Below are 20,828 nucleotides of genomic sequence, written 5' to 3' on the forward strand. Positions count from 1 at the left end.
CGGGGAGGCCCGCTGGTCTGGGAACACCGCAGGGGGCTCATCCAGAAGCAGGGAGCGGGGCAGGGGGCACCTCGCTCACACTCTTTCCCCGCTCCACCACCGCCCGAGACACTCTGGGGGTCCCGGCCCGGCCACCAAGCGGCCACCAGTCCCTGGAAAGTCTACGGTGGGAACTGCCTCCCGGCCCAGGTCACCAGCAGCCTGGGCCCCTCGGGGACCGTTCAGATTTCCAGGAAAGTTGCAAAACATTTGAAGAACAAATGGTGAGTTCCTTGTAATCCTTCCCCCATTGTCCTAAAGGAGGTGGGGGTGGGGGCCTCCTGGTGCCCCAATCAGGCCCATCTCCCCACAGCCCAGAGGGGACGGGAGGTGACCAAAGGAGTCAGGGGGGGCGCGAGAGGAGGCCGCAGTGCTTGGGGGGCTTGCAGCTCCCAGGGGGCAGGCAGCGGCCGGACGGTGAGGCTCCGCACCCCCTTAGCAGGGGCTACCCAGAGCCTTTCCCCCTGCACTGTCACCCCTCCCGGTCACGGCCACGCACAGCCCAGCCTCAGCCGGTGGGAGCCAGAGCAACCACTCCCACGTGGCCCATGGGGTCGGGGGCAGCTTTCAAAGAAGGTCCCCATCCTGGGTCCCCGCCCCTTGATGGCAGGGCAGACCTGTGACTCACTTCCAAAAGGGATGAGGTGTCACCTGCACGACCAGATGACGAAAGGCCGGCCTCAGCCTCTCAGGACTCTGCAGGCTCGCCTGCACGTTGGCAAGGAAGGGAGCTGCCATGTTGGTTGGGGGGCTGAGGGGCCGGGACCCGAGCGCAGCCCCCGGCCACCGGCCAGCAGGCAGAGCCGCCGAGCACCCCCTGGCTGAGTCGGAAGCTGATCCCGCCCCAGCGGGGGGGCCTCAGCACCGGTGCAGCGCAGCCACCGCCTGGCGGAGGCCCTGAGCAGAGGACCTTGTGCAGTCGCTCGCGGTCCTGACCCGCAGGAACGGTGAGCTCGGAAACGCTGTTGCTCCGAGACACGGAACGTCGGGGTGCTTTTCCACCGCAGTGGAGGGCGAAGGTGGGCAGCATCGGACGAGGCAGAGTCAAATGCTGGCTTTGCCACCTGCGTGCCACTTTGTCACCTTGGAACCACTGAGCAAGGTCCTCCTCTGTGAATTGGAGGTGCCCACTCCGCCCCACCACAGGCACCAGGAGGGTAAATAATGGAATGTAGCTTAAGCACTCAGCACAGTGCTGGGCACACAATGGAGAGCACTGCTGCTCTCACCGCCACCTCCAGGCAGCCCTCCAGGATCCCCCAGCTGGATCTCGCCTTCCCTCCAGTGGGCACCCTAGTGCAGTGGCCTGTGTCTCCATGCTGAATGCTATTCTTTCCGCTGAGCTTCCTGTCCTCCAAATCCAGGTCCGACTCCACAACACCACCACCCCCGCCCTTGCAGCTAATACAGTTCTTGCCAGTCCAGCAAGAATGCAGCCTGAGAGTCCCCCAGCAGGTGCCCCACCCAAGCTTACTCAGAAGAAAAGGCCTCACCAAGGATCCCTGTCTGTGAGACAGGACCTGGGGCAGTGACCGGGCCGGGCCGAGGGTGGGGTCCGGCACTCAGTCACTCCTCCATCCCTGAGCTCCTCCTCCAGATGCAGCCTGAGTGGGGAGGGGCGCAGGGCCCCACAGCACTGAGGGCTCAGGTGGAAAGAGGGGAGGCCAGAGTCGTCGGGGGACCGAAGAAGGCCAGCTGGAAACACCGGACCCAGCAGCACCCTGAGGCCAGCACCCTGGGCACAGCCTCCAAGCGCAGGATGGACTGGCCGGGGCAGCGGGGGCTGGAGACCAGTGGGACTGGGTGTCACTTCCCGACAAACACCTCCTCCCCCGAGGGGCCCGCCCAGGAGGCCGCCAGGCAAGTCCTCGGAGGGCAAGCCGACGGCCTGGGCCGCGGGGCCACTGGCCAGCGTGTTCTCATGCAGAGGCACAGCCTGTCCCCTCACAGAGCCTCAGTTTCCCCAGCAAACTGGTTCGGCGTTTCTCAGAGGGAGGTAACGAGTGATTTGAAAGGATATCCAGGCAAAATTCTTTCTATTTCAAGTTATTGTTTATGTCCGTATGTATTGAGAAAAACATATATAACTAGCATATCAAACCCCGAATCTCAGATTCTATTGCTTAGGATGTAAGTACTTAAATTTAAGGCAAGTCAACTGAAATAAAAACATTAAATAAATAACAAAACTGATGATACAAAGCAGATGGTGCAGTGTTGTGAGATTCTGCTGACCCCCCACCTGGCAGAAGAGAGGTCTTGGCGGATGTAGCTAAATAGACAAAGGAGGGGCTTGGGGACCTGTGACCTCTGCCCCTAGTCACCCAGTGGGCAGAGGGGCAACCAGGTTCAGAGTATCAGAGGGCACCAGGCTGCTCACCCTTAGAAGTGGGGGAGCAGAGGCTGCCTCAGGGCAGCTGAGGGCAGTGAGCACCAGCACCGAGGTGGGGTGGGGGTGGGCAGGAAGAGGAGGGAGTGAGGGGCAGGGCCCAGGGAGAGGCTGGGGCAGAGGTGCACCCACTATTGCCCCCATGGGGGGAGCTGCCAGCCTCTGGCTGGGCCCCCATAAGGTCTCATCCTTGGTCCCTCCTCCGCTGCCAGGGCCCCGGGGGCCACAGGCTGGTTCAGCCCAGAGCAAACCCAGGAGCCCGGCATGAACAGAGCAGACATCCTCTCGGCTGGTGAGCCTGGGCCCCCACTCCCCACCCCCGGGACCCTGCGCCAAGTGCCATCTTTGCCCGGGCTGCGGGGTGCCCCCTGGGCCTCCCACCACCGATGGGCTCACGCCCAGTCTCCCGACTGCGGCCCACCCGCTGTGCTGGCTGTCCCCCGCCACGCCCCACCCCCGCCCCTCGCTCCACCCTGACGACCCCAAGCCATCAGTGGGTCCTCGGGGCTGTGCGAGGCCAGGCCCTGCACCCAGGAACTCACACTGGGGACGGAGCCCCATGCTTTAAAACACGCCGCAGCGCAGGCGCGAGGGCCGGCAGGTGCCGAGGGCAGAGCCGTGAGCCGGCCCTTGCAGAGGGAGTGCGGGTTTTCCTGGAGGAGGGGGGGAGGGGGGGAGGAACCTGGGGAGACGTGCTCCTTGGGGCGGGAAAATCCCGGGGGTGCCGGGCACGCAGCCGGCTCCTGAAGGCTGCGGGTGTCCCGACTCCCCACGTGCGGAGGGTGGGCGCGAGGCTGTCGAGGGCACACCAGCTCCAGCCACCCCCCCTCCCTGCGCCCACCCGCCTCTGTCCTCCCCTCCACCTGCCCCTCTTCAGCGGCCCACGTACCTTTCCCGGCCCCCAATCCCACACAGCCCTCTGATTGGTCAGCTCTGTCGAGGCCCTATTAGACAGATTGCCTATGGGCCCCGCCCCCTGTGCGGACATCCAACCTATGGCCGCCCAGCCCGCGGGGCAGGAGCCAGCCCCTGTCCAATCAGAGGCCTCAGTCGTTCTCGGCTTAGCCCCAGACCGGTGCCCAGGGGACGGGCAGGGCGCAGGTCAGGTGAGGGCGGGCAGGACGTGAGGACCAGGCCGTTCTCAGCACTCGTGCTGGACCAGCGGAAAAATATTCGGAAATATTCGGAAATATTGGGCAGCGCCTGGGGCGGAGCTGAGGGAAGTCTGCGGGCACCCGTCAGTCCCTCCGCTCAGGGGCAGAGCGTTCCAGGCGTCCGCACGCACACGGGGCCGCCCTTGACCCCTCCGGGGCCAGCCCCTCCCCAGCCCAGACCCTTGTGGGCAGCTCACTGCAGCGTCTTCACTCATGCGGTGAGCGCCTAAGAAGCCCCTGTCAGGTGCCAGGTGCCAGGTGCCAGGTGCCAGGTGCCGCCGGGGGCTGGGGTTTGGGCTGTGAGGGAGACCCAGCCTCGCCCTGGCCCCCGGCTGCAGCAGCCCCGCGGGCCGGGGCATTTCCCCTACTCACACCTGACCACGGCCTGCCTCTGTCCGACACCTTCAGTGGCTCCCCAGCACCCTGCAGAACAGGCTGGACCCTGTGGGTGACGGAATACCAGCCCCCAGAGGCGCTGGGAACCTGTGGGGGCCTTGTCTCTCGGGGCAGAGGGGCTTTGCTGAGTCTCGATTCAGCCAGCGATCCAGGGATGGGAGGTGATTCTGGGGGAAGGGGCATGTCCTCAAGGGGGTCCCTCGCAGGTGGCAGAGGGAGACAGGAGGCGGAGCAGCAGAGCGGAAGCTGGGGGGCCGCGGGGTGCAGGCGCCTCCGGAAGCCCCGACGGGCCAAGAAACCCACTGTCCCCTGGAGCCTCAGAAGGCACCGGCCCTGCAGGGGACGGTCACTCCGCCTGACGAAGGAAGGACAGTCTGACACCCAGTATGGCCTGGATGAGCCGGGGGGAGGATGGAGGTCATGCTGAACACAATAAGCCAGTGACAAAATGACACATGTCCCAGGGCCCCACCTCTCAGAGGTCCCTGGAGCAGTCAGACCCGCGGAGATGGAGACGGAGGGCAGACCCGGGGCGGGGGTGGCAGGGCCGGGGGAGGGGAGCTGGTGTTTCGTGGGGACCCAGCTGCAGCTGACAAGACGACAAGATGAACAGCCTTCCGTGTGGGCGGAGGGTGAGGAGGGTTGCCCGCCCGCGAGTGGGAATGGGAGTCACGCCCCTGCGCCGTGCGCTTCGAGGAGGGAGGGTGGTGAGCTTTGTGTTGACGGGTCTCGCCTCGCCGGAAAGCGTTGCGCAGCCGGCGGCTGGGAACCGCACTCACCCCTCTCACACCGCCTCTGCAACAGCGAGACCTTTGCGTCCTGTGGCGGCTGGAAGGCACCTGCTGCTCGGATCACAGGGAGGGCGGGCCGCCCAGGCTGCCGTGGGCACGAGACCCCGCACCCACTTCCGCAGCCCCCACCCTGGGCGCACCGCCGCTGGGGTGACCGGTGACCCTCCCGGGGCAGCCCCTTCCAGGCGGTGGGTCTCGGAGTCCAGGCCCCAAAGGTGGGGCCACGGCCGAGAGAAGAGCCTTCTCCTCACCTCGGCGGTGGCCGGGGCTTCGGGGCCCTGGGTTCTCACCCCCCCGGGACGAGGTGCGGCTGCCTGGGCCCCGGGCGGCCCGCGAAGTGGGCGCAGGCGGGTCCCAGGAGGGTGGGCCTCCTCTGGAGGGGTCAAGTCAGGCCTGCCTCCTGCAGGGCGGCTGGGGTGAAGAGGGCACATGGCAACCGTGGGGGCCCGTGATCCTGCAATATTAAAAACAGCTTCTGGAAAGGAGACTCCCTTTTTTTCTTCTGTGCAGCCATTTCCAGGGACTCTGAGACCATTAATTTAAGTGCAGGAAAAGTCCTGGTGGAAAATATTTATTGTTACAAGCTGGATGTTTTCATGCAGGCTCATTAAATCTCCCAGCCCGAGGAGCGGGGTGGGGGCGGGGTGCCAGGGAGGGCAGGCGGGGTGAGGGGGGGGCTTGAACTCTCGCCGCAGCTGGTTCCCCCCAGGAGAGGAACCAGCACACGAGCGCCTTAGAAACAAGCCGTCGCCTCAGCCTCCCTCTGCAGGGCGGACTGTCACCCTCGAGGTCACAGCAGAGGCATCTGGGCCACTGGGCCATCCCGTAGTTGGCCCAAGGAGCCACACTCACGATGACAAGGCAGCTCCGGATTCACACTCACGGACACGCCCCTCCCATGACCCCAGAGCTCCGAGTGCTCTAAAAAGCTGTCTCCAGGCTGTGGCTGGCTGACCTCTAGTCATTGATCCCTTAGTCATTCTGCAAACATTGAGCGGAGTTCTGTTTCTGGACCTGTCCTAACTGGGATTCATTCTGATACATTTTGGCTGCTGTAACAAATGCCAAAAGTGTATTATTGGATTGACCAAGACAGAAGGGCTGCAACAATCTGAGTGTCAGTAGGCGGCTGACATGGTGGCCACCCAGGCTCTTTCTGCCTTGTTGCTCTGTGACCCTCAACACCAGGCTTCTATCCCAGAGCCAATGCGGCTGCTCCAGCTCCTGCCATCACGTCTGCCATCCAGCAGCGTGAATAGGGAGAAGAAGGGAAAGCCACCTCTCTTCCCTCTAGAGGTAGGGCCCAGAGGTCCCACAGGTCACTCCTTACATGTCACTGGTAAGGTTTTAGTCAAATGACTACACGTAGCTATAAGAGAGGCAGAAAACTTGAGTGGGTAGCCATGGGCCCAGTGCAAATTTGAGGTTTCTTTTACTTTAAGAAGAAAGGAGAATGAATATCAGGGAAGGGGGGGGGGCAACTACCAATCTTTGCTACTAGAACACAGTCTTCCCTCCCTGCCAGGACCATGGTGAAGCAATGTCATGAGTAAAAGGCAGCAGCAGGTTGCCGGGGGAGGAAAGAGGTGATCTGATGAGAAATCTCAGGAGGCTTCCTGGAGGAGGCCACATCTGGGCGCAGCCTTGGGAAGATGAGATGGGAAGGAGCTCCAGAGGCTCCAAAGGTGGCAGAGCCGGCCGATGGAGCCCGTGCGGAGAAGCCGTGGCTCTGTGCGAAGAGCGTGGACTCAGAGCCGGAAGCCCTGAGTTCGAGTCCCGACCCTGATGAGCACGGCGAGGCACCTGTGTCTCCCGTCGGGAGGCTGACGGTCTCCGTCACACCCCCACACAGGCCTGGAACTCAGTGCGGTCTGCTGTGCCTGCCACAACCTGTGGCTGGAGCGCTGGGTCAGTGTTGGGCGGGACAGGAAATGGGGCTGAAAAGGGAGGTGGGGGACCCCCCTGGAGGCCTCAAAGGCCAGGCTGAGCGGCGTGGCCGGTACTCAGGAGCTGTGGGGCCCGCGTGGCTGGGCGGCGTTCGGAGCGGAGAGCCGCCTTCCCGGAGTGAGTCTGGGGCACTGAGGTCGGGGGGTGCGGAGCCACGACCGGAGGCACCACGGAGGTCCCCGGAGAGACACCGTGGCACGGGCCTGCTGGAACCCGGGAGCCCTCCCATCCTGGCCCGGGGAGACTGTGCCAGCCAAAGCAGGGTGAGGTGAAGGGCCTGCCCTGGCGGGGACCCAGGAGGGACCAGCGGACCACTGGGAGCCCCGCCCCACCTGCGAGTGGGTGCTGTGCCTGGCGTAGCCGCGTCCCGGCCAAGCTCCCCTGACCTCGAGGGGTGCAGGTCCTAGCTCCCAAGGTACAGGCGGAGAAGCCGGAGTGGAGGGAGCTGACGGCTGCACTGAGGCCACGGCAGCCCGGCTGGGGCAGCGGGCACCATCAGCCCGTCCTGGGGCTTGGGGACGTCCCTCACGGCCCCCCCTGCGCCCCACCCTCAGGCACCCCTGACGAGGTGGGGAGAGCAGCCCCAGGGGCAGAAAGACAGACAGAGGCCAGAGAGGTGAGGTCGAGTGTCCCGGTCACACAGCCCCTCCGTGGCCAGCCAGGATTCGCATCCAGATCTCTGTGACTCCAGACTGGTTCCCACCCCCTCCCCCTCTCCTCCTTCCTCCCCCTCCCTCCTCCTCCTCCTCGCCGAGGCCTCTCTCCCCTCCCCCAGCCCCCCAACGTTCCTGGCGCTCTCTCAGCGAAGAGAACACACTCTGAGTCTCTGTTTCCCTGGGAGAAATCCATTTTCAGAATCTGGAGGTGTTGAAATGTGTTCTTTTTTCCTCTCCCAAGAGCCCTTCTTAAGGACAGAGGTGCCCCGAGAATCCCTCTAAGGCCACCACAGGCCAGACCGAAGCCCAGGGCTGCCCATCGCAGAGGGCGCGGCCCCAGCAGCCGCCCCCACGGGAGGTGGCTCGCCGTCCCGGGGCCATGCGTGCTCGGGACAGGTCTGGACCTGCAGCCCCCGCCGCAGGAGACACTCTGGCTGTCCTGTCCGTGGCTGTGGCAGCAGGCTCCTGAGCCCACCTGCCCAGAGAGGTGCCCGGGGCAGATTCCCTGCTGTCTTCCCGCGACTGCCCCCCTCCAGGTGACAGCTGGGCCCATGACAGCCACAGAGGTCCTTTGCCTTGGAGGGCCCAGGCATCACCGTGAGCACCTTCTGACCCACAGTGCTGCCCAGGGAGCTCGGTCCCACGCACGGGACGTGGCTGGCCGAGGGAGGGACGAGGGACGGGGCCAGGGGGAGGGACGTGGCGGGGAAGCCGCAGGTGCCAGGCCTGGCTGGGGGCCCGAGCAGACGACACTGCAGCAGCTGTGCGGGGCCCCCACTCGCACCTGGGCGCTCACCCGCGACTTCCTTGAGCCGACGGGATGCGAGCAGACTCGTGATGAGCAGGGGTTTCCGAGAGCTCGTGCCTCGGGCTTGCTCCCCTGGCCCCACCGCCCCGCGGGGCTGGGCTGGGCGGGCGGGCCGGCCAGAGGAGGAGGGGTGCGTGGAGCGGGGCAGCGCCACCACCGTAGCAGCAGCCACCCTTAGTCCGCGGACGCCGGCCGCCCTCCCCGCCCCCACCCACAGGCCGCGAGAGCCCACCAAGGCCCCGACCAGCGGAGCCTCGCGGGGCATGAGAAACCAGTGCTTGTCGCGTGGGGTTACTGGTCACCCGGCATTGCCCGTGTGCCCGCAGGTGCCGGCAGGCTCCTCACTCACCGGGGGGCACCAGGTGGTGCACTGGGACACGGAGAGGCCACACGGGGCTCGGGGGCGAATTCCAAAGCTCTGCCGGGACCCGTGCCCACCGAGGCTGGCCTGGCAGACAGGCGAGTCAGGCTCAGCCCGCCCTCGGGGACCTGGGTCAGTGGGGGGACACGGTGGCCAGAGCACCCTGGCCGACTCGGGGGCCTGTGAGGAGCGGGGTCGTGCGGAGCCCAGAGAGAGAAGACCGGCTTCCGGAGCAGGAGCGAGGAAGGACTCCCTCAGTCCCCTCCGACCTCGCGGCCGCCACCTCCCGCCCTGCCCGGGACACCCTGTGGCACTGAGTGTGGACACGTTTCTCCCCCTGCAGAGCCAGACTGCTGCCACCCCCTCATCAAACCCCCCCCACAACCATCAGACCCCATGCAAGGGAAGGTGGGCATAGACACACTGGCCGCTGCGTCCCGAGCACCCTGGGCCAGGCACGCCACGCCCACGGTGCCCCCCGAGTGCAGGACACCAGCTCCCTCCTTCACAGACGAGCGGCCACAGCCCCGACAGGCCCGGGACACGCCCACGGCCACTCAGCATCTAGGAGGCGGAGTCCGGATTTCCATCGAGTCCCGAGATTCCAAAGGTCCCTCCGGTGGAAAGGCCGGTCCTTGTAGGACAGTGGCCCCAGCCCCCTGGCGACCGGCGTCTGCACCAGCCACAGCCCGGGGACCCCGGGGGTGCCTCTCTCGGGGGAGCAGCCGCCCTGCCCCGGGGCCGCTAAGGCTCAGACCCGCTGCCCGGATGGCGCTCACCGGGCTCCTGCACCTCCGCGGGCATGCCGTGGTCTCGGCCGTCCCGCTGTCCCCCTCCAGTGTGCCAGCCTCCAGCATCTCCCCTCCACCCCCCCCCCCGACACCATGAACCCTGAAAGCAGAGCCAACCGTCGCTCCCACGGTGCGAGGCTCATGCGTCTGCCCACCCGGGCATCTTCTCCCGGGCCTGCAGGTGCCTCCGACTCGGGGTCCCCACAAACGCAGCAGCCTCCCCACAGACTTTGGGGCTCCCTCTGGCCGCTGCACACCCTCGGGGCCTCCCACATCCCCTCCCCCTCCCCCTCGGGCGGGACCCCTGTCCCCAGGGCGCCCCATTAAACACCTGGTTAGCCGGACGGGGAGCGGGAGTTTCCGAGTCAGACCTCAGCCACGTGTCTGCAGGCTGATCAGGTCTCCTCTCCGAGCCTGAGTGTTGTCGCCTGTGAAACGGGGACCTCAAAAGCCTGTGGCAGGTTCACTATGTGGCACGAGTAACTGCCCAACCCAGGGCTGCTGTCACTGTCACCGGGGTCCTTGGCCGTCAGACACAAACGTGTCTGCCAGCACCGCCCGCCCCCACCGACCTGGGAGGATGCACGGAGTTCATGTGAGCTGGGACCCCTCTCTGAGATGGGTGGGCTGAGACCCAGATCTGACCAAAGCAGCGGATCCCCCCATCGGTCCCCACCAGATTTCTGCCCTGGGTACATTGTGCTCCCTCCTCTCTGGGTGGCCAGGACGAGGGCTGCACTGGCCCCAAGAGCCGGCACTCCTGGGGCCACCTTGCCCACGAGCAGAGAGAGCCACCTGAAACCAAGCCGGGGAGAGCCCAGGGCAGGGCCTTGGCAGCATCCCCTGAGCACCTGGATACAGCTGGGCCTGAAGCCGTGGCTCCTCCGGGACTTTTCCCTGACGACAGCCAGGGAACTCCTTCTTAGTTTCAGTTAGTCTGGACTGGGCTCCTGCCGCGTGTGAACCCGAACAGTGAGCGGGTCAGAGACGTGCCTGGGGCCACAAGGCTTCCCAGAGGGGCCTCCGCCTCGATGGGCCAGCAGGGCCCGGCGGGACCTTTCTCCCGGTGGGAGAGGAGCAGACCCAGGTGGTGGGCGTCTGGACACGGGCTCCTGAGGTGCCAAACTCAGGGTCACGCGTGCGCACAGGGCCTGGGGTTTGGTGCGGACTCGTGCCAGCTGCCCCTGGGAGGCACACCGCGCTTCCGTGTCCTGGGCGCCATGCCGGGGCAGTGCGTGCGTGACGGGAGCTTTTCTTACCGCGTGCTCCCCTCCAGGGGGTGTTCTGCCCACTCCACGGAGGAGGCACAGAGAGCTCGTGCGACTTGCCCAAGGTCACACAGCGACGGCGCAGTGGGTGTGGAGGCGGTGCTGCGCCCCTGCTGCAACCCACGGAGCCACACAGATGCGGCCCCCACCTGCTGCAGGAGGTCCTGCGGAAATCGCGCACGCCCACCCCTCCTAGAGCCCCGGCCGGACTGCGTGCCCCAGTCCCTCAGGAGCCCAGGGCCCCGCTGGACCGGGGCTGGGGGGCCAGCAGCAAAAGGACAGACGGTCCGGGGGGGACAGTCCCACCCCAGAGCAGCGCAGGGCTGCGGCACAGCCTCTGCAGCGAGCGCGCCCTGTCACCGTGTCACAGATCTGAGTCCCCCGAGGGCCCCGGTCCTGGCCGGGTGCTCTCCTGCTGGCCACGAGCCCCAGACCATTCTGTCCACACTCAGCCCGGGAGTCTGCACGCCGATGGTCCCCAGACTCCGGTGGAAACTGAGGGGAGGTAGCCATACGCCCAGCCACACACACGGCCACTCATGAGGCACAGCTGGACGGCCACTTTTATCTTTTGGACACTGGGGATCAGCCAGCCAGGCCTGACCAGCAGGATGACATCTGTGACGGCCCATGGGGAGGGCACGGCGCCTGCACTGTGTCCCCAGCAGGTGGTGGGCCTTCCTCATGTTCATGGTTTCATCTTGCCGTGGAACCTGCCGGGGGTCTACGGCTTCTTACAGGGGACCCGAGACGCACTGCAGGTCGAGCCGGGGCACGAAGGAATGGACATGCCCAGGCCCAGCGTTGCCCTGCTGACCAAGGGGACACAGGTCCGTGACACCGGGCTCCCCTCTCCGCCGAGGGATTCGAGGCTCAGAGAAGCGAAGGGGCCGGGAGGGCGTGCCTGTGGGCTGGCGGTAACCCCCACTTTCTCCAGAGACGGTAAGGGATGGGTGGGATGAGCGACCCCAAGGTGGGCCCCCAGCCAGCCTCGGGGTTCGGGGCAGGGTCTCCTTCACAGCGTGGCCCGGCGTCCCGGCGCCCCGGGCAGCCCCTCACTCGGGCCTCGGGCAACCCCTCACTCGGGCCTCGGGCAGGCGCCTGCCCCTCCCAAGGGGGCAGTCTGAACACCGGGGAGCCCTGATGGGCGCCCCCACAGTGTCCGCTGCGTCGGGGCAGGAGCAAGCCGGAGCCCGCTCTGGGTCTGAGCTGTGGGGACGGTCCCAGCAGTGAGGGCCCTGGAGCTGTGGCAGGAATGGGTCCAGTGAATGACCGTGCTGGGGGCAAGCAGGAGGGCCCCCAGGAGGCCCGGGGGCTCCCGTCCTCCACCGGGGGTCTCCCAGCCCCACGGCAGCATGCAGGGGCAGGGCAGGGCCTGGAGGGCTTCCCGGAGCCGTCTAGAGTTTGGGGGGTCGGCACAGGGAAAGCACTGTGGGAAGGACGATGCGAGAGAGGCCAGAGGAAGGGACAGGGCGAGCCCAGGCCCCACCTGGTCATGAGCCCCAGACCATTCTGTCCACACTCAGCCCGGGGTTCTGCACGCTGACGGTCCCCAGACTCCGGTGGAAACGGAGGGGAGGTAGCCACACAGCAGGTGGCCAGGGCGTCACCTCCCAGGCCGGCCCGGACCCCCGGGGTTCCTCTGCCCCGGAATGCAGCCCCTCACCCCTGCTCCCTCCAGGCCGAGTGGCCCCAGCAAGCTCTTCCGGCCCGGCCCCCAGTCTGCCCCCTTCCGGCCTCACAGTCCCGGAGGGTGCCCGGCTGGGGCCTGCTGGGGCCACGGAAACCTGCTGTCTCTCGGACACCTCAAGGCCAGACCCCTGAGCTCCGAGCCGTCCGCGCCCCCTGCAGGGCGTGCCCCCGTGCTGTGGCCGAGCGAGCTCAGGAGAGGCGAACGGACGGGGTCTGGGAAGAAGACATCGGTCTGGGAGTGTATGAGCAGGGCGAGGACACGGGAGCGCGGGAAGGCCGGTCGCTGGGGGCGGGGTGGGGGGGGGGCCTGCGCACCCAGGAGGGGCACACACAGGCCGGAGGGGGCTTCCCTCAGACCCCGCTCGGCGGCCACAGGGCCTGTAGGGCCCCATCGGGCCGGCCGCCAGCCCCCCCTGCCCCCTCACCGCCGCTGGTGCGCCGAAGGGCTGGAGGAAGCATCCTGAGACCCGAGGCGCGTTCTCAGTAAGTCCACACCGCACCGACACGTTTCACAGCGGTTTATTGAGCTCGTCCCGGGGGGCAGGTTCAGGCGTTCGCTGCACAGGACCCAGCCAGCCGGCCGGGGAGGTGCTGGGCCGGGGGGGGTGGACACAGGGCCCGCTGGCAGAACCCACCCCGGCCGAGGCTGCGGAGATGCCTGAGGGCACAGGGGGCAGGCAGGAAGGCCCAGCTCCCTGGGGTGGCCAGGTGGGGGGGCAGGTGGTGGAGGAGGAGGAGGGACGAGAGCCACGGAGTGGGGAGAAGGTGAGGGGACAGCGTGCACAGAGGCCCGAGGCATCGAGAGGCCAGTGGAGGGGAGGGCAAGGTAGGGCCAGTGGCCACGGAGGCCCGGAGCCCCGGCAGCCAGGCCACGACGAGTGGGCCAAGGGCGAGGCCAGCTCACGCCTGCAGCTCCGGCTGGGCCTGCCCCTCCGAGGAGCCCCAGGAGGCCCTCTTCCCCGCAGCCCTGCCTGCCCCACGGAAGTGCCGGCATCAGCCACTCTGGGTGCGGGGAGTCGCTCCACCAGGAGGGAGACGGTGGCTGTGCCCGCCGCACCCCCACCTACCAAGCCCCACACACGGGGCAGTGTGGGGGGGGATCAGGGCCTGGGAACACCCGCACCGCACCCCATTTCACAGGGAGATAGCCCCCTGAGGCTCGTCTGGGAGGCGGGGAGCCCACCTGAAGCCCAGCACTCCCCCGGCTCCCCCCCCTTGCCAAGTCGCTCCTGGATGGAGCCAGTTCCCTTGTCCCTCCCGCCTCCCCCGCCCGCCCCTCTAGGCTGTGAGAGGAGGGGAGGCAGGCTTGGCCAGGCCCCAGAGGCCGGGTGGGGGGGCGGCAGGGGTATCCCCAGCTCCAACATTGGACCCCCAGGACAAAGCCTGCCAGGCCCACTGGGGCCAGTCCTGTGCAAGAGATCGGGTGCTCCCCCAAGCCCCAGGTGGGCTCGCTGCTGACCCCAGGACAGGGTGGGCAGCTGGTAGGAAGGGCTAGGTCTAAGGAGAGCTGGGGCGCTGTCCTGGGCTGGGGCAAGGTGGGGCAGGGGCTGCTTGGGGAGCAAAGAGGCTTTGGGGGGGGGGCAGAAAACACTGGAGGAAGCCACCAAGCTGGGATCCGTGTCCCAGAGGCCAAAGGCCAGCACCACCCGGACCTCGGGTCCATCCTCACCTGCACGAGGGTCTGTGGGGGCCAGACAGATCCTGGAGCCCCACGGCGCGGGGTGCTGCCTGTTAGCAGAAGAAGCGGAGCGGGTCCCCCAGAGCTGCTGACGGTGGCCCCCCGAGCCTCCCTGGGGCTGGAGGGCGTGTCCCCAAGGCGGCTGGCTGGGCTGGGCTGGCTGTGCCCACACAGGGGCCAGAGGGGCCAGTCTCACATCTGCCCCAGACCCCTTCCCCCACACAGCACGGCCACCCCCGGCCGCACCCAGGGCTCTACCAGCCCGGGGCGGCTTTCCATTTTCTGAAACTAAACGTGGAAGCGGGTGGGGGGACTGCGCCACGGCCCTGCCCCAGCTCTCGGGTGCGTGGGGGCAGCACAGGTCCTTGGCTGGCACTCCCCAGAAATCAAGGAATCGGGGTTGGAGAGTCTACCCAACGACGTGGGGACCGCTCCTGCCTCTGCCCAGGAGGCAGCCACCCCCAGCCCTCAACGTTCTCAAGACACTTGCCAAGTAGCCTCCTCTCCCTATTATCCGCACCCCATCCCCGGAAAACACACAAACACACACACACACACACACACACACACACACACAGAAGGGCAAGGAAGGGAAACCAGTGCTGAAGCAGAGGTGCCCTGTGGGAAGGGGCAGGCGCCTGGAAAAACACCCCACCTCCCCCGGCCCTGCGCTGGCACAGCCCCAGCCGGGGGTGGGGGTGGGCGGCTCAGGGAGAATTCCCCAACCCGCCCGGGTGACCCCTGCCAGGGTGCTGAGGGGCCCGGACTCGCTCTCACAAGTGCAGGGCCAGGCCGGCTTCCCTCCTGGGCCGCGCGGCCCCTGACGCCCCTGCCCCAGGCCGCAGAGGAATTGCCTGGCTGGGGGAAGAGAAAGGGGCTACATTCGCGCCCCTCCCCGCCTTCCCCTCGGGGTCGTGTCCCGCTGGGGCCTCCCGGCCAACCGCAAGCTCGCGGGGCCGAGCATCCCGCCGAGGCCACGGAAACCGGAGGGGAGGACCTCCGCACCCGCGTCCCGGTGGCCCAGCCCCGCGCCCTCTGGGGGCCGCCGAGTCCGGGGTAGAGGCTCCATGCCCCGCGGTTAACTTCGGACTCCGGTCCTGCCGCCGCGAGCGACTCGCCCTCGCCTCCTCCGCCCGACAAGCTCCCGCCACGGCCCTGGTGCCAGCCAGCGAGGTCTCCGTCCTGGGAAGAAGTTGGGCGGCCGGTCCCGGGTCGGGAGGCACACGGGACGCAGGCTCCGGGTGGCGGCTCCGGACAAGGACTCGGCCACCGCCACCCCGGAGAAGTCCCTGCCGCCGCGAGGGCGTCCCGGGCGGCTGGAGTCTCCAGAGCCGGTACGAAGCACTCGCGACCCGGCGCAGGCAGGCCGAGGTGAAGCGGGACTCGCTCCCAGCTTCGGGGACCCCGGGTTAAGGCACTTCCCTGCCCCGCCGCCGCCGAGACCCGGTCGCCGGCCCTGCGCCGCTCCCAGCGAGCCCTCAGAAGGACGCGGGGGCAAAGCCGAGCAGGACCCCACGAAGTTGGGGAGTTGCCCCGCACCCCTACAACCTCACACGCTCCCGGTTGAGAGTACGCACTTTCCGCGTCCCGGCGCCTCCGCGGTGAGTCGAGCCGCAGCGCTCGCGGTCGGCGAAAGTGGCTCAGCTCGGGCGCTCCAGTCTCGACGTTCCCGGGGCAGAGAGCAACGTCCGGGGACGCACGGGACGGGTGCGCCCGGCGGCCGGGGCTGCGCCGGGCGAGGCGAGCGGCGAGAGGGGAGCGCTCCGGCGTTCAGGCAACAGCTACCCCTAGTGGGAGAGCCGCCGGGGCCGCCGCCACCCTGCGCCTATGCCCTGCGCCCCGCGCCCGCCGCGCCCCGCGCCCGCAGCGCTCGGCTATGCTCAGGGACAGCGCGGCTTTCCCCAGCCCTCCCGTCTCCGGCGCTCCCCGGCCGGCGGGCCCTGCCCTCCGCACCTTCCCGCTGCGCCCTAGGCCGCTGACCTGAGAACAACAGCGCCGGGCAGGGACGCGATGGGACGGGGCGGGCGCTGCCGGGGCCGCGGCCGCGCGCGGCCGCCTCGGGCAGCGGCGGGGGGCGCGGAGCGTGGTGTGCGTGGCGGGGCCGTGCGGGGGGTGGCCGTGTGCGAGGCGCGAGTGTGAGCGCGCGCGGGAGACGAGCGGGCGAGCGGGCTCCAGCAGGCGAGCGGCGCCCGCGGGCGAACGGGGAAGGCAGCGGGGACCCAAAGTTGCCTCCTCGCAGCCCCGCTCGCCTGGCGGGGCGGGAGACGGGACGAGAGAAGCGGCGGCCGCGGACACGGGCTCCGGCAGCACCTGGACAGCGGAACCGTAAGAGCATCAGCGGCGGGGGCGGCGTTGGCGGCGGCGGCGCGCGGGAAGCGAACCGAAGCTCCGGCGCGGCTCTGCGAGCGCTGGAGAGCTCCGCTCAGGTGCGCAGCGAGAGGGGCGCGGGCCCGGGCCAGGCTGCAGGGGCCGCAGCCGCGCCAGCGCTCGCACTAACTGGAGGACTTCCACTGCGGACGCCTGGGTCCCTGGGCCAGCTCGCCGTCCCGGGAGGCCTCCCCGGAGGGGTCCCCCGCCCCCGAGAGCTGGCTAAGCAGTCCGGCCCTCTGCCTGGTCGCCCCGCCCTCCAGCCTCTAGCGCCCGCCCCAGGCCCGGGATTTCTGAGGCATTGGCCGCGCCGCCGGGGCATCTCCGGGCTCAAGTTGCAAGGGGGCGGGCCCCGCCGGAGGAGGAGTCTCCCGCCAAGTGGAGCTTCAGCTATAAATTGAGCTCCCTGCAGCGTTTCCGCCAGATGCCTGGCCAGGCCGCCCCGCCGCTGGTGGGGGGAGAGGGGGGAGGGTCCCAGGGGGCTCGGGGGGCCACGGCCACCATGCTCCGCTCCCTCTTGCTTCACTCCCTGAGGCTCTGCGCCCAGACGGCCTCGTGCCTCGTGCTGTTCCCGCGCTTCCTCGGGACGGCCTTCATGCTCTGGCTGCTCGACTTCCTGTGCATTCGCAAGCATTTTCTGGGTCGTAGGCGCCGGGGTCAGCCCGAATCCGAGGTAGAGCTCAACAGTGACGGTGAGGAGGTGCCCCCCGACGACCCCCCCATCTGCGTGTCCGACGACAACCGCCTGTGCACCCTGGCGTCGCTGAAGGCCGTCTGGCACGGCCAGAAGTTGGATTTCTTCAAGCAGGCGCGCGAGGGCGGCCCGGCGCCCAACTCCCTGGTGGTCCTGCCCGAGGGGTTCCATTACCAGCACATCCTCGACTTCGCGCAGGGAGACCGCCCGCTGGTGCTCAATTTCGGCAGCTGCACCTGACCGCCGTTCATGGCGCGCATGGGCGCCTTCCAGCGCCTGGTCACCAAGTACCAGCGCGACGTGGACTTTCTCATCATCTACATCGAGGAGGCACACCCTTCCGACGGCTGGGTCACCACGGACACCCCTTACAGCGTCCCGCAGCACCGGAGCCTGGAAGACCGGGTCCTCGCCGCACGGGTGCTGCAGCAGGGCGTGCCGGGCTGCTCGCTGGTCCTCGACACCATGGCCAACTCCAGCAGCTCGGCCTACGGCGCCTACTTCGAGCGCCTCTACGTCATCCAGAGCGGCATCATCGTGTACCAGGGCGGCCGAGGCCCCGACGGCTACCAGGTCTCCGAGCTGCGCGCCTGGCTGGAGCGCTACGACCAGCGGCTGCAGAGCGCTCTGCCCGGCCCCGTGTAGGCAGCCCGCGGGCCTCGGGCGGCACGTGGCGGGCCGCGCCGTGCCGTCGAGCTCTCGAAGACCACGTGCAAGCGCTCCGATCCAAGTCAGGTTTGGCGAGGGCTCGGTGACACAGCTGTGCTGAGCCACACACTGCAGGCTGGGTCTGCACCCTCAGCCGAGCCACCTGAAGGCTCCCCCCCCCCGCCCCGCCACCCCTACTCTGCTTCTGTGACTGTCCCTCACCCGCGCCTGCCTGCTGGCTCTGAGTCCCTCCCAAGCGTGGGTGCTGTGCCGCCCTGTCTGTGTATGCCTGTGGACTTGTCCTGCAGAGGCCTCTGCTGTGTTCTTGCACACCCCCCCCCCCGGAGAGAAGAGCCAGCACCTCTAGCCAGGCACAACAGCCCCCCCCCCAAAGAGACTCGGGCTGCACCCTCACGCCCTGAGCACAGCTGGGTGCCAGCTCTGCCGCGCGGCTCGCCCCAGTTGCCTGGCACCCACACCTGTCGCGCTCCGCGGGCATGCTCTGCTGCTTTGTGTTTGTGTCTTGTTCCTGAGGGGGGTGGGGGGCATGGGGTGGGGCAGGGTGGGCAGGGTTGTTTCCCCCTCCTTGTTCTGGGCGCTCTGGAGCCCCACTGCTGATGACGAGCTGCCTCTAACTGGTCTTGACCACGAGCTGCTTCCGAACTGCAGGGGGCTCATGGCAGAACCCGAAACCGGCGGGGGGAAGTGCTCTGGGTTTCCACGGGGAAGCCGCCATCACCCGGGTGGGAAGGGAGGGTGGGGTCTGTCTAGTGAGGTGGTCCCGGCGCCCAAACGACGAGGAAGAGGCGAAGACTCCCAGGGAACGGGGTCTGGGGGGCTGAGTCGGGGGCGGGAGTGGGGGGAAAGAGCTTGGGGACCCCACGTGAGGGGCCCTCTAGGCAGCACTGCGGACTGCAGGGCGGGGAGCTGGGGGCCCCTGACTTGAGAGTGTTTTGCTGGAAATACTCCCTGTATATAAACTTCTTTCACGTTACAATAATAAAGGCTTGAATTAAACTGCCTTCGGGTTGCCTTTGGTTCCTTTATTTTTCCTCCCCCCTGAACAGTGGTGGGAATTAGACACAAATCTCTCCCTCCAGTCCCCATAGTGACCCGGGGGGGGGGGGTGGCTGGAAGGAGCCAGGCAGGCAGGGGACGGCGCGGGGGGGTGGGGGGGCGGGGGGTACCGGTGGGGGGCGACCTAAGGAGAAAGGGTCTGCGGCTGCGCCCGGGGCGCGTGCCCGTGCACGCACGTACTGCAGTGGAGAACTTGGGGTCCAGAGAAGGGCTAAGAAGCAGAGCTGGGCGGGGTCCTGGAGGGACGCGGGAGAAACAGAGAAACATGGGGGTCCTCACTTGCCGCAGCGGGCGCGCGCGCGCACGCATACACACGCGCGCACACACACACACACACACAGCTGCCCCTGCAGGAGCGCGTCTAACTTCTCCCAGCGTCCCACTGTTCGGGGAGGGGGGGCAGTGTGGAGGGCCATGGGGGCTTTGGACCAGGTAGGGCCGGACCCCCGGCTACGCGGACGCCTCTGCACACCTGGCTCCTCCGCAGCCCCGCTTCCAGCACCTGGCTTCTCCTTACTCCCTTTCCGCACCTGCGGAATTGTCCCCCCACCCCCCTCCCATCCCCGCGGGGCCGCTGGGGTCCGCGGAAGTCCGGACCGGCCAAGCTCCCGGCTGCGGAGGGAAAGGTGACGGGGGGGGGGGGGGGGGGGGCCGGGAGCGTGGCGGCGCAGCGCCATCACACTAGCAGCAGCACCTACTGCGGAGTGCGCCCCCCTCCCGGGGACCCTCCTTCTCCTGCCTCTCCTCAGCTCCCCCAAGTTCGAGCCAAACCACCACCATCCCCAAAGCCGTGGGAAGCGGAGGAGGAAGAGTGGACAGAGGCCAGAAAGAGGGGGGTGGCCGTTTCGGGGCTGGGGGCTGGAGAGGAGGGGGTCGCGGCGTTTGGCACAAATCCCCGCCCATGGTCAAGGCCAGGTCCTCCCACGCAAACGCCCCTCGCCCTCTCCCCTGCTGCTCCCTAGGTGGGGGGCACGCCGGGACCCAGGGGTTCACTCGGCCTCCACCTCCCTCCGAGAGCGACACCTGGAAAGCAGGAGAGGGGGTGGGGGGAGACCGGAGAGAGCGCCTGGACCGGAGTCCCCGGCCCGGAGCGAGGGGACTGGGGCAGCCGAACTGCCCCGGCTGGGGAACCCGGGACCGTCCGGGCGGGGGGAAGGGAGGGGCAGTGTCCGTGGGCGCCTGGGTGTGAGCGCGCGTGCACACGGGAGGGGTCTGCGCGGGCGAGCGGGGGGGGGGGCGCAGTGAGCCGGAGGGAGGAAACAGACCCCGCGCCACCCAGGCCTCCCTCCGCTCGGCGCCCAGCCCCCACGCCGCTCCTCCGTGGCAACTTTTTGAAACTGATACCCTGGGCTGGGGGGAAATTTTCTTTTTCTTTCTTATTTTCTCTTCTTTAAAAGTATTTAAATTGAAAAATAACTTTTAAGGAAAAAAAATGGCACAGATGGTATTTCTGCATCTCTCCCCTCCCCCTCCGCGGGCGCGCTGCTTCTCACCCCAAGCCCCCGGGAAGAATACGGAGCAAGCGGCGGGGACCCGCTGGTCTCTGGGGAGAACCCGCCCCAGCGCCGCCTGCGCTGGCCTGGGCAGGGGTTTGCGGGGAAGAGAGGAAGCGGAGGGCGTTTCGGGACAGTCAGGGGCCGCCCCGGGGCCCCACTGCGCGCTCAGGCGCTCCCTGGACCTTCCTGCCTCTTGGGGGCCCAGATGGACCCGCTGAGCGACCTCTCCTCCTAACGAAGCAGCGCCCTCCGGCCTAAGCCCGGCTCCGGGACCGAAATTCGGAGCGCCTGGCGCTGGGACCGCGGCCCCTGCCACCGCCGAGGCGCCCGCCACCCCTGGGGCATTCTGGCACCCGGTGGCTACCTTTACTGCCTTTCCTCTCTCCCCGCCTCCCCTGCATCTTTCTGTCTCTTTCCGTCTTCCTTGGCTCGCCTTCTTTTCTCGTCTCTTCCTTTCCTTTCTTTCTCTGTCTCCCTCTTCCTTTAAAATCCCCCCTCCTTATAAAAACAATGCGCGCTCATTGTCCAAATCACAGAAAAGTCAGTCGGGAGAAGACGAGGAAAACCAACCCGCGG

The 20,828-nt window shown here is 67.7% G+C and overlaps 1 protein-coding gene across 1 annotated transcript; it reads left to right on the forward strand.

The window, feature by feature from the left end:
- Positions 1 to 16,761: 16,761 nt before the first annotated feature.
- Positions 16,762 to 18,234, forward strand: DIO3 (iodothyronine deiodinase 3). The gene has a single exon (XM_045823078.1). The coding sequence runs from the start codon at positions 16,762 to 16,764 to the stop codon at positions 17,674 to 17,676; it is 915 nt and encodes a 304-aa protein (XP_045679034.1). The 3' UTR covers positions 17,677 to 18,234.
- The last annotated feature ends 2,594 nt before the right edge of the window (positions 18,235 to 20,828 follow it).

Source organism: Phyllostomus hastatus, unplaced genomic scaffold (genome assembly GCF_019186645.2).
Source record: "Phyllostomus hastatus isolate PE091 unplaced genomic scaffold, TTU_PhHast_1.1 phas_scaffold_501, whole genome shotgun sequence".
Classification (NCBI taxonomy): Eukaryota; Metazoa; Chordata; class Mammalia; order Chiroptera; family Phyllostomidae; genus Phyllostomus; species Phyllostomus hastatus.